Here is a 10,646-nt window from a genome sequence, read left to right as displayed (position 1 = left end):
CCTGTGTGCTTATGGACCAATAGTAGCAGCTAGGAGGCGGAGCTAACCTCCTGATGAAACATATGAATGGACGCTGCTGCTGTCACTCCCACATTAACCTAAAGGTGTTTAAATATTTACTTATACTTTTTTTTTGGTTATTTTCAATAACTTTCTGAATGGAGGCTCTGTATAAACAGGAAGTGATGTTACACAGTGCAGAAGTGTAAATGAACAATAAAGTTCCCAGCACAGCTGTTTTGACTTTTTTACATATTTTAACTTTAATGTTTACAAAACAAGTCTGAATTTATATCTCCAGGTTAGCTCTGTAAGCTATGTCAGCTTAAGCTAGCTCTATATTAGCTGTAGTCAGGCATATGTCAGCTATAGTTAGCTTTATATTAGATATAGTTAGCTTGATATTAGATGTAGTTAGCTGTTTGTTAGCTGTAGTTAGCTTTTCATTAGACGTAGTTAGCTCTTTGTTAGCTTGATATTAGATATAGTTAGCTCTTTGTTAACTGTAGTTAGCTCTTTGTTAGCTGTAGTTAGCTTGATTTTACATGTAGTTAGCTCTTTGTGAACTGTAGTTAACTCTTTGTTAGCTATAGTTAGCTTGATATTAGATGTAGTTAGCTCTTTGTTAACTGTAGTTAGCTCTTTGTTAGCTGTGGTTAGCTTGATATTAGATATAGTTAGCTCTTTGTTAGCTGTAGTTAGCTTGATTTACATGTAGTTAGCTCTTTGTGAACTGTAGTTAACTCTTTGTTAGCTATAGTTAGCTTGATATTAGATGTAGTTACCTCTTGGTTAACTGTAGTTAGCTCTTGGTTAACTGTAGTTAGCTCTTTGTTAGCTGTGGTTAGCTTGATATTAGATATAGTTAGCTCTTTGTTAACTGTGGTTAGCTCTTTGTTAGCTATAGTTAGCTTGATATTAGATGTAGTTACCTCTTTGTTAACTGTAGTTAGCTCTTTGTTAGCTATAGTTAGCTTGATATTAGATGTAGTTAGCTCTTGGTTAACTGTAGTTAGCTCTTTGTCAGCTGTATTTTAGTTCTACATTAGTCTATGTCCTGACTCACTCTTGCCGTTGCCGCTTGCTGTTATTGTGCTGTGAATTCATATTGTGGGTGAATTGAAATCACCTGTGAGTGCATGTCACACATAAATTTAGCTAAAATTCAGTTCCTCTGCAGACGTTTGCTCAGTGATCCACCTGTTGACAGGTGTGGGTGGGTCAACACCTGGACTACTTTCAATACTGACACCAAAATATTGATGCAATAAAAAATAGAGGATGCTGTTGCTTTCATTAGCATAGCTCTATGCTAGGTCTCTGTTTGCTTTGCCCTACATTGCTTTTATCTGAGCTAACTGCACGTTCCAATAGGAATGATGAAGGTGAGATGTCAGGCCCCCAACCCAGGTAATACAAAGCTAGCAGGAGAGTGATAGAGCTGTCAATCAATCCCAGGGTGGAAAATGACTTCCAGTTAAGATAAATGAAGACTTCTGTTCAAACTTTCATATCACACTGGAACCACAGAATATTTGGTCCACCAAGTGATAAAAAAATACTGGAAGTACATATAAAAGCTTTAGAATAAATATTGGATAATTGTTAGATCATGTTGCTGTTAGAAAACTTTTACAGTGATATTTCTTTATCACTTGATTATCTGTCTGACGATAATATTACTCAGTATCTCCTGTGAATATTTGAGCAAAATAGTGAATATGTGAAAATTAAACCCATTTGTTTACCAGACTAACAGGCGACTGTTTGATTTGAGTAACTTCAATCCGTTTGCAACACCTGTTCACTGTTACCCATAAGTTCTGGGCCACAAAGTGAGGTGAAGGTACCAAGAAATACCAGACAAAGCCTGGCTAAAACATCGCAGGTTAACATGGACGTGCCAACACTCAAACGGAACAAAAGAAAAGCAGAATCACACGACAGGGAGTGACCAGTGACCAATCAGAGGAAGATTTGACCAGAACGCTGAACACATTGTGCTTTGTTTTTTATTCATCAATGAAAATGTCTCGGTTCAAACACAACAGGAGCTGTCAGAGGAGGCACAGTGAAAACTTGCAAACAGGTAAACCTTCAGGGTTTCACTTAGTGGACGTTATGCTGTTCAGTTGAAGCAGGTTCAGTTTTCAGTGGAAGACGTGTAGATATCACACATTAACAACCCAGCCCGGGTTTTAAACCTGGGGTTATATTGTGTTTAGTGTCACATGCAATTGGATTTTATGAAACATACTGAGCAGATGATTTCAGGCATTCTGAGGTCACAGGTGACATTCAAAGGTAGATAAACTTATCTAGCCCTCTAACACCAACTGTGTTCCAGTGATGTTCACTCTAAATTAAACTACCATCTGCAATGACAGTAAACAATAACCCTATTTAAAGAATATTATTATGAAGATTAAAGAGTCCATCAGTTTGATGAGCCTTGTCAGTGGACATTAAAAACCCAAGGGAACAAGATCTGGACCCTGAACCTTTGCATAAGACTACAAAGTCCTTGAACAAGTCTTGACTGGTTGAGGCCTCTTAAGAGTTGTTCAACTGCCGTGCATATATTCAGCGATACAGTTAAAATACCCACACTCCTTAGCACTGTGCTGTGTTTTTATAGATCTAACATGTGATTGTGTGAAAAAAATGAACCGTCTCCAGTGGGTCCAGGTGTTCTTTAGGTTAGTGAAGGTGTCCCGCAAGGCTCTATTCTTTGTACTCTTTTATTCTTCTGATACATTAACTGTATTCTTTCTGACACTTTGAACGGTACATTTTTATGCAGACAATTCTCTTTCATACATATGAGGCTCTTGTTAGTCTGATCATTTCAGGTTGCTCTCATCAAACAGTTTATTTTTCAGACTAAACATTTAGTCTGAGTTGGAGGACACTACAGAGAATCCAGCCTGCTGACAGATTCGGACTCTGCAGGGTTCTCACACTCAAACTGTAGGATGTTATAAATACTGAGGCTGGAAACTATGTGCAAGACTCACAGTGTCGGACCATGCCACAGTTTATCAAACATCTGCTGTTTCACTTGTCCAAACTAGTTTCAAACTGGTTTTAAACTGGTTCAAACACTAATTGCAGTTTAGAAAGACTTGAGAGTCTTTCAACAAAAGAAAGTCCTGTTTGTCCGTAATGAAACTACCTGTCTGTCTTTCAGTAGTTCTTTGAGCATGCTCCGAAACTGGGAAGACGACGGCATGAAGCGTGTTTCAAACGCTCCAACTGTTTAAAATAGAAACCTTGACCTCATTCAGACTAACCCAAACCCCCCAAATGGGATTAAATACAAATTACTTGTTCATTTTCATGTTTTCTTCCCAGCAGTCTTTGTGCAGTCCCCCCCCCCCCCCCCCCCCCGCAATTGACAGATGAAACATTACTTGTAGTATAAAAAACATTCCCAGGTGTCTTTGTAACAAGCAGGCAGGAAATGTGTTTGTGACAAGGCAATAGACTTCATCAGTTGGTTTCCTGTTGTGCTCTCATTCGTCTGGAAGACTCCTTATTGCTGCAACATGAACGAGTTCCACCTCCGAGTCAACAAGTCCCTTCATTCTCCTCACATCAGAACATGTTACTTTACATGGATAGAACTTTTCAAATCCAATATGACTGAGTTCTTCTAATGTGATGTTGATGTCATTGAAAGTCACATGACCTCCGAGTTGTGCTTCACTCACTAGCCCTTTTTACACTGCAGTTCCACCTGATCGGCGTTACGAAGCTCCGCCGTCATGCAGCCTTTGCCATGTGACATTGGACCAAGCAACGCCAGCGTAAAGACGTCCCAGTGTGTGTTTTTACATAGAGGTCCGGCGTTGTGGAAGCAAAATGTGTGTGAGGTGTAAACAAACATTGCATGCTTCAAATACACACACACAGTGCTGTTCCACCCTGCCGGTTCTGTTACTACCTCTGATGCCGGCTCACAGGCGGAACGACTTTGCCCCACCATTCTGCCTCCGTTCGTTTTAAGTAGAAGATGGACCAAAACAGAGACGTAATAATCCCGCCTTGAACTGGCAGTGTATAAGGGGCTAATGACTCAGCTCCTGATTGGTCGCCTCAGCTCCTCAGCCCTCCTCTTCATCCTTCCTCACACCGGAATCCACCTGTGAGATCATCCTCAGCTTCTCTCTGTTGGAGTACTTCCTGTGTGATGTCACAACCACTGACCTCTGAGCCCTGCCCTGTGATGTCACATGATTATATGATGATGTCATCTCAGTTGACTCAAATGATTCATCCTCTCCTTGTGTCAATTTACTGTAACCTGTAGCCCCGCTGCCGCTCGGCAGGCTCCGCCTCCTGCAAGGGGGGACAGGTGTTGAGGAGGAGGAGGAGGAGAGGAGGTGAGACAGGGAGGAGAGCGACAGGTGGGAGGGGGTGAGGGAGGAGCAGGAGAGGAGCAGGGCCTGGGAGCCTCCTTGTGCCCCTCTGTGGAGAGTGGAGGAGCTGCAGGAAGCTGCAGATGAACCCTGACAGGGTCCTAACTTGGGGGGAGTGGTGGAGCCCAGGGTAGGAGATGAACATTCATACATGTCCTCCTTCTCCTCCTTTTTGTGGCCTCCCCCCTCCCTCCTCTGCTCCTCCTCTCTTCCTGTGCCCCAGCCTGTCCCTTCCCGAGTTGAGTGCCTCCTAAGTGGGGCATGGAGACGTGGGCGCCGCAGGGGTAAGGTGAAGGAGTTGAGCTCCTCCTTCTGTAAAGATGTCCAGCAGGTGGAGAGGCGGGGAGGGCTGAAGCTGGGGGGGAGGGACAATCTGTCAGAGAAGGAGGGGGGAGGTAGACCTTCTGGCTGCTCCTGGTAGATACTAAACACTGTGTCTCCTCCCTCTTCATCACTGCCCCCGCCTCCTCCACCTCCACTGCTGCCGGGCAACGGTTGCCTTAACAGCAGCCCAGCCCCCCCCCCCCCCTCCCTCCTGTTCATGAGAGAGGCTGGGTATGCCCTGGGTTTGGTCTCTAGGCTCTTTGATTGGACATAGTTAATGAGGCCGTTTAGGGGGTTGACTGATGAGCCTGAGGAGCCGTTGGGTTTGCGGAGGCTGTGGAGGTCAATGACAGTGGAGTAAATGTCCCGCAGGTTGATCACTTTGGTCTTCTTGTCACGGTTCTCGTGCAGGACGGCGTTTGCACAGATGAAGAGGAATATCCCAATGCCCATGATGAGCGGGCCGAAGACCTTTAGCCTATCAGAGTAAAGATACCTATAGACAGGTGAGACAAACAGAGCAAGAAAATCGCTCAGATGAGTCGTGTACAACCTCCTCAATGACCATACTCTCCTATAGGACTCAAAGAACCAAAACGGCTTAATTACAACAAGAACCTAAAGAACCTGGAGAGTTTAATGTAGAGTCAGTCTGAAACAGATCTGTGGACAGACAGTTTGTTTACCTGTCCAGGAACTCCTCCAGGAAGCCTTGTGGGGGCCGTCCAGCTGTCCCGTTGATGGTATCTGTTCGGTTAAAACCAACAGCAGCTCCTCCTTCTTCCTCGCCACCTCCTCCCCTTCTGTCAGCTCCTTCGCCTCTGTTGTCTTCCTCATCTCCTTGGAGTTCTTCCCCCCTCCTTCCTCCCTGGAACCACAGAAACATTCAACAATCTGCTAAAAAAAGTTTAATCAAAAGTAAGTGAAAGTTTTGCCAATTTTAAGAATAGAAAAGGACATGTCCCACTGCCACTGACATGTCCTACTGCCACTGACATGTTCTCATGCCCCGGACTTGTTTTACCACCCCCTGACATGTTCTACCACCCCCCAATATGTTTGCCCCCTGACAGACCAGCTAAGTCTGTTTGGGTCTCACCTGAGCATCTGCCAACGTAGGCGTGGAGCTGCTGGATGACACTGATGCCATGGCAGCGCCCTCTTGTGGTCGAGCACTGAAGAACAGTCCGTCTCGAGGCCAATAGCCCAGAGCCGCCATGACCACGCCCACTAACAGGACCAGGATGCCAAGCGCCGCCACAAGACCCGACACCGAAAACAGCTTCAACTTCCCCTTAACCACCACCACCTCGCTCCTCCTGGGGGGCAGGAAGTGACATCATTCTGTTCTGACATCATGATCCCTAAAGGTTTTGTTTATGTTTGTGTGAGTGTGTGAGAGATACCTTTTCTTCTTGTTCCTCTTCTTGTGTGTGTGTGCTTTTTGTGTTTTGGACCTCAGTGAGTCCTGTCGGCGTGCGTTGATTCGCAGGAGGCCACCGGTCGCGATCATCACCAACTGCCAATCAGACGGTGGCTCAGAGGGCTAAGTCCTGCCCACCACAACCTCACCCAGACTCAGTCACCCACTTCCTGTAAGACAGGGAGAGACAGGGAGGCAGGTTATCCTGGAAGATGTACTTTGTTTTGTGTTTTTATTCAGTAACGTGAAGCTCAACTATGACTTAATAATTAGTGATTATTTTATAATATTAACAATTATGTTCCAATATCAATGATTTTGTCATAATATTTATATTAGAAGAAGCTGGACGGTGGTGCAGTGGTTAGCGCTGTTGCCTCAAAGTAACAAGGTTCCTGGTTCCTGGTTTGAATCCCAGTTTGGACGTTTCTGTGTGGAGATTGCATGTTCTCTCCTTGCGTGCAAGGGTTCTCTCTGGGTACTCTGGGCTTCCTCCCACAGTCCGAAGACATGCTCTACTGCCCCTTGACATGTTCTACTGCCCCCTGACATGCTCTGCTGCCCCTTGACATGTTCTACTGCCCCCTGACATGCTCTACTGCCCCCTGACATGTTCTACTGCCCCCTGACATGCTCTGCTGCCCCTTGACATGTTCCACTGCCCCCTGACATGTTCTACTGCCCCCTGACATGCTCTACTGCCCCTTAGATGTTCCACTGCCCCCTGACATGCTCTGCTGCCCCTTGACATGTTCTACTGCCCCCTGACATGCTCTACTGCCCCTTGACATGTTCTACTGCCCCCTGACATGCTCTACTGCCCCTTGACATGTTCTACTGCCCCTTGACATGCTCTACTGCCCCTTGACATGTTCTACTGCCCCCTGACATGCTCTGCTGCCCCTTGACATGTTCCACTGCCCCCTGACATGTTCTACTGCCCCCTGACATGTTCTACCACCAGCTGACATGTTCTACCGCCAGGTGACATGTTCTACCGCCAGGTGACATGTTATACCACCAGCTGACATGTTCTACCACCAGCTGACATGTTATACCGCCAGCTGACATGTTCTACTGCCCCCTGACATGTTCTACCACCAGCTGACATGTTCTACCGCCAGGTGACATGTTATACCACCAGCTGACATGTTCTACCACCAGCTGACATGTTCTACCGCCAGCTGACATGTTATACAGCCCCCTGACATGTTCTACCACGCCCTGACATGTTCTACTACCCCCTGACATTTTGTACTGCCTCCTGACATGGTCTGCCGCCCCCTGACATGTTCTACCACCAGCTGACATGTTCTACCGCCAGCTGACATGTTATACCGCCCCCTGACATGTTCTACTAGCCCCTGACATTTTGTACTGCCTCCTGACATGGTCTACCGCGCCCTGACATGTTCTACTGCCCCCTGACATTTTATACTGCCTCCTGACATGGTCTGCTGCCCACTGACATGTTCTCCTGCCCCCTGACATTTTATACTGCCTCCTGACATGGTCTACCGCGCCCTGACATGTTCTAACGCTAGCTGACATGTTCTACTGCCCCCTGACATGTTCTACCGCGCTGATATGTTCTAACACGCCCTGACATGTTCTACTGCCCCTGACATGTTCTAACGCTAGCTGACATGTTCTACTGCCCCCTGACATGTTCTAACACGCCCTGACATGTTCTACTGCCCCTGACATGTTCTAACGCTAGCTGACATGTTCTACTGCCCCCTGACATGTTCTAACACGCCCTGACATGTTCTACTGCCCCCTGACATGTTCTACCGTGCCCTGACATGTTCTACTGCCCCCTGACATGTTCTACTGCCCCCTGACATGTTATACCGCCAGCTAACATGTTATACCACCAGCTGACATGTTATACCACCAGCTGACATGTTCTACCGCCAGCTGACATGTTCTACCACCAGCTGACATGTTATACCACGCCCTGACATGTTCTACTACCCCCTGACATTTTGTACTGCCTCCTGACATGGTCTGCCGCCCCCTGACATGTTCTACCACCAGCTGACATGTTCTACCACCAGCTGACATGTTCTACCGCCAGCTGACATGTTCTACCACCAGTTGACATGTTCTACCACCAGCTGACATGTTCTACCGCCAGCTGACATGTTCTACCACCAGCTGACATGTTATACCGCCCCCTGACATGTTCTACTACCCCCTGAAATTTTGTACCGCCCCCTGACATGTTCTACCGCCAGCTGACATGTTATACCGCCCCCTGACATGTTCTACTACCCCCTGACATTTTGTACTGCCCCCTGACATGTTCTACCACCAGCTGACATGTTATACTGCCCCCTGACATGTTCTACTGCCCCCTGACATGTTCTACCGCCAGCTGACATGTTATACCCCCCCCCTGACATGTTCTACTGCCCCCTGACATGTTCTACTGCCCCCTGACATGTTATACCGCCAGCTGACATGTTATACCACCAGCTGACATGTTCTACCACCAGCTGACATGTTATACCGCCCCCTGACATGTTCTACCATGCCCTGACATTTTCTACTACCCCCTGACATTTTGTACTGCCTCCTGACATGGTCTACCGCCCCCTGACATGTTCTACCGCCAGCTGACATGTTATACCGCCCCCTGACATGTTCTACTACCCCCTGAAATTTTGTACCGCCCCCTGACATGTTCTACCGCCAGCTGACATGTTATACCGCCCCCTGACATGTTCTACTACCCCCTGACATTTTGTACTGCCCCCTGACATGTTCTACCACCAGCTGACATGTTATACCGCCCCCTGACATGTTCTACTGCCCCCTGACATGTTCTACCGCCAGCTGACATGTTATACCCCCCCCCTGACATGTTCTACTGCCCCCTGACATGTTCTACTGCCCCCTGACATGTTATACCGCCAGCTGACATGTTATACCACCAGCTGACATGTTCTACCACCAGCTGACATGTTATACCGCCCCCTGACATGTTCTACCATGCCCTGACATTTTCTACTACCCCCTGACATTTTGTACTGCCTCCTGACATGGTCTACCGCCCCCTGACATGTTCTACCGCCAGCTGACATGTTATACCGCCCCCTGACATGTTCTACTACCCCCCGACATTTTGTACTGCCTCCTGACATAGTCTACCGCCCCCTGACATGTTCTACTGCCCCCTGACATGTTCTACCACCCCCTGACATGTTCTACTGCCCCCTGTTTCATCCATACTCGTTGACACTGTTCCATGATTTTTAATCCAATTAATCACCTCTGATCAATACAGTCGATTACCCATCAGTTCAGCTAAATATTGATCTTTTGAGTATTGATCAGTGCTGTACAGAGCCGCTCAATCATCAGTGCAAAATATTGATCAACCTGATCAATGAAAACAACAAACACAGGACATAGCAGAGCATAATTCTATTGATCAGTGTTTGGGGTATTTTGGGTGTTAAAATAAACACTATTGATCCCTCAGTTGTATTTGTTAGATTGATCAGGATCTGTTAGATTGATCAGGATCTGTTACATTGATCAGGATCTGTTAGCATCTTAAATCATTCAAACAAATTAATTATGACTGCAGAATATTGATCGATTCAGGTCAGCAGCGATTGATCCAAGAAACACAGAGAGACACAGTAAATGTTAGAACACGTTAGAACACGTTAGAACACATTAGAACACATTAGAACAGATTAGAACACGCTAGAGTAGATCAGAACAGAACGTCATGTTTGTTTCTCACTGTTTGAGCTCCGGCTGCTTCATGTTTCTCCTCTTTTCTCCTCTTCATCATCATTTTCATCGTCTCCTCCATCTGCTGCTCCGACGTTTCCTCCTCTTCAAATGCGTCCTCCTCTGCTCCTCTGCCTCCCTTCTCTCCCCCTCTCTCCTTTTCTCTCACTCTCCCTCTCTCTGTCTCTCTCTCTGTGAAGCTCTCTCCCCCTGAATGTTCTGCAGTAATGTCGAGTGTAAACAGAGAGAGAGAGGCAGAGAAAGAGACAGGTTCCTCTCCATCTCACTGCTGAGGCACTGTTCAGTTCAGTTCAAAGGTTGTATAAAAACAGACCACTGACCATTAGTTTAAATAAACGCATTATTTAAATATTTACATGATGTGTAAAAAAGTATCAAAAAAGGAAACTCTTTCATTACCTGTCTGTCTCTCTAGCTTTCTGTCTAACCAGCTGTCTCGCTGAAATGTCTGCCCCCCCCCCCCCCCCAACTGCCTGTCTGTGTGTTCTCTAAAGACTGGCTGTTTACCTGAAAATCTCTTTATCTATCAGTCTGTCTGTCTATCTGTCTGTCTGTCAGTTATTCTAAATGAAGGACTCTCAGGTGTGGTCCCGGGTCTGTGTGTCCGTGTGGGAGATGCTGATTCTGGGATGCTGCTGTTGCTAGGCTACAGAGGCAGAGCAGCTCTGCAGCATCTGAATAATCTGTTTCTGTGTAAATGTTCTCTG

The 10,646-nt window shown here is 46.4% G+C and overlaps 2 protein-coding genes across 2 annotated transcripts in view; one reads left to right on the top strand and one right to left on the bottom strand.

Moving 5' to 3' along the window:
• Positions 1-296, top strand: part of LOC138595976 (piezo-type mechanosensitive ion channel component 2-like) — a 77,296-nt gene extending 77,000 nt beyond the window's left edge. The window contains exon 55 of the mRNA XM_069667529.1: positions 1-296. This exon is cut by the window's left edge and continues 321 nt beyond it. The gene's annotated coding sequence lies outside the window, so the exon portion shown is untranslated.
• A 3,096-nt stretch (positions 297-3,392) lies between these two features.
• On the bottom strand, positions 3,393-10,384 carry LOC138595941 (transmembrane protein 200C-like). The gene is made up of 5 exons (XM_069667470.1): positions 9,929-10,384; positions 6,152-6,338; positions 5,845-6,064; positions 5,432-5,613; positions 3,393-5,241 (listed from the first exon to the last, which is right to left on the bottom strand). Exons 2-5 carry the CDS (start codon positions 6,256-6,258, stop codon positions 4,107-4,109), a joined length of 1,644 nt encoding a protein of 547 aa, XP_069523571.1. The 5' UTR covers positions 6,259-6,338; positions 9,929-10,384; the 3' UTR covers positions 3,393-4,106.
• Between the last annotated feature and the right edge of the window lie 262 nt (positions 10,385-10,646).

The sequence above is a fragment of the Semicossyphus pulcher genome, unplaced genomic scaffold (genome assembly GCF_022749685.1).
Source record: "Semicossyphus pulcher isolate SPU_LCO1_2020_fin unplaced genomic scaffold, fSemPul1.0.p SCAF_18, whole genome shotgun sequence".
Classification (NCBI taxonomy): Eukaryota; Metazoa; Chordata; class Actinopteri; order Labriformes; family Labridae; genus Semicossyphus; species Semicossyphus pulcher.
Note: the sequence above shows the minus strand (reverse complement) of the source record. Positions and strands in the feature narration are given on the sequence as shown.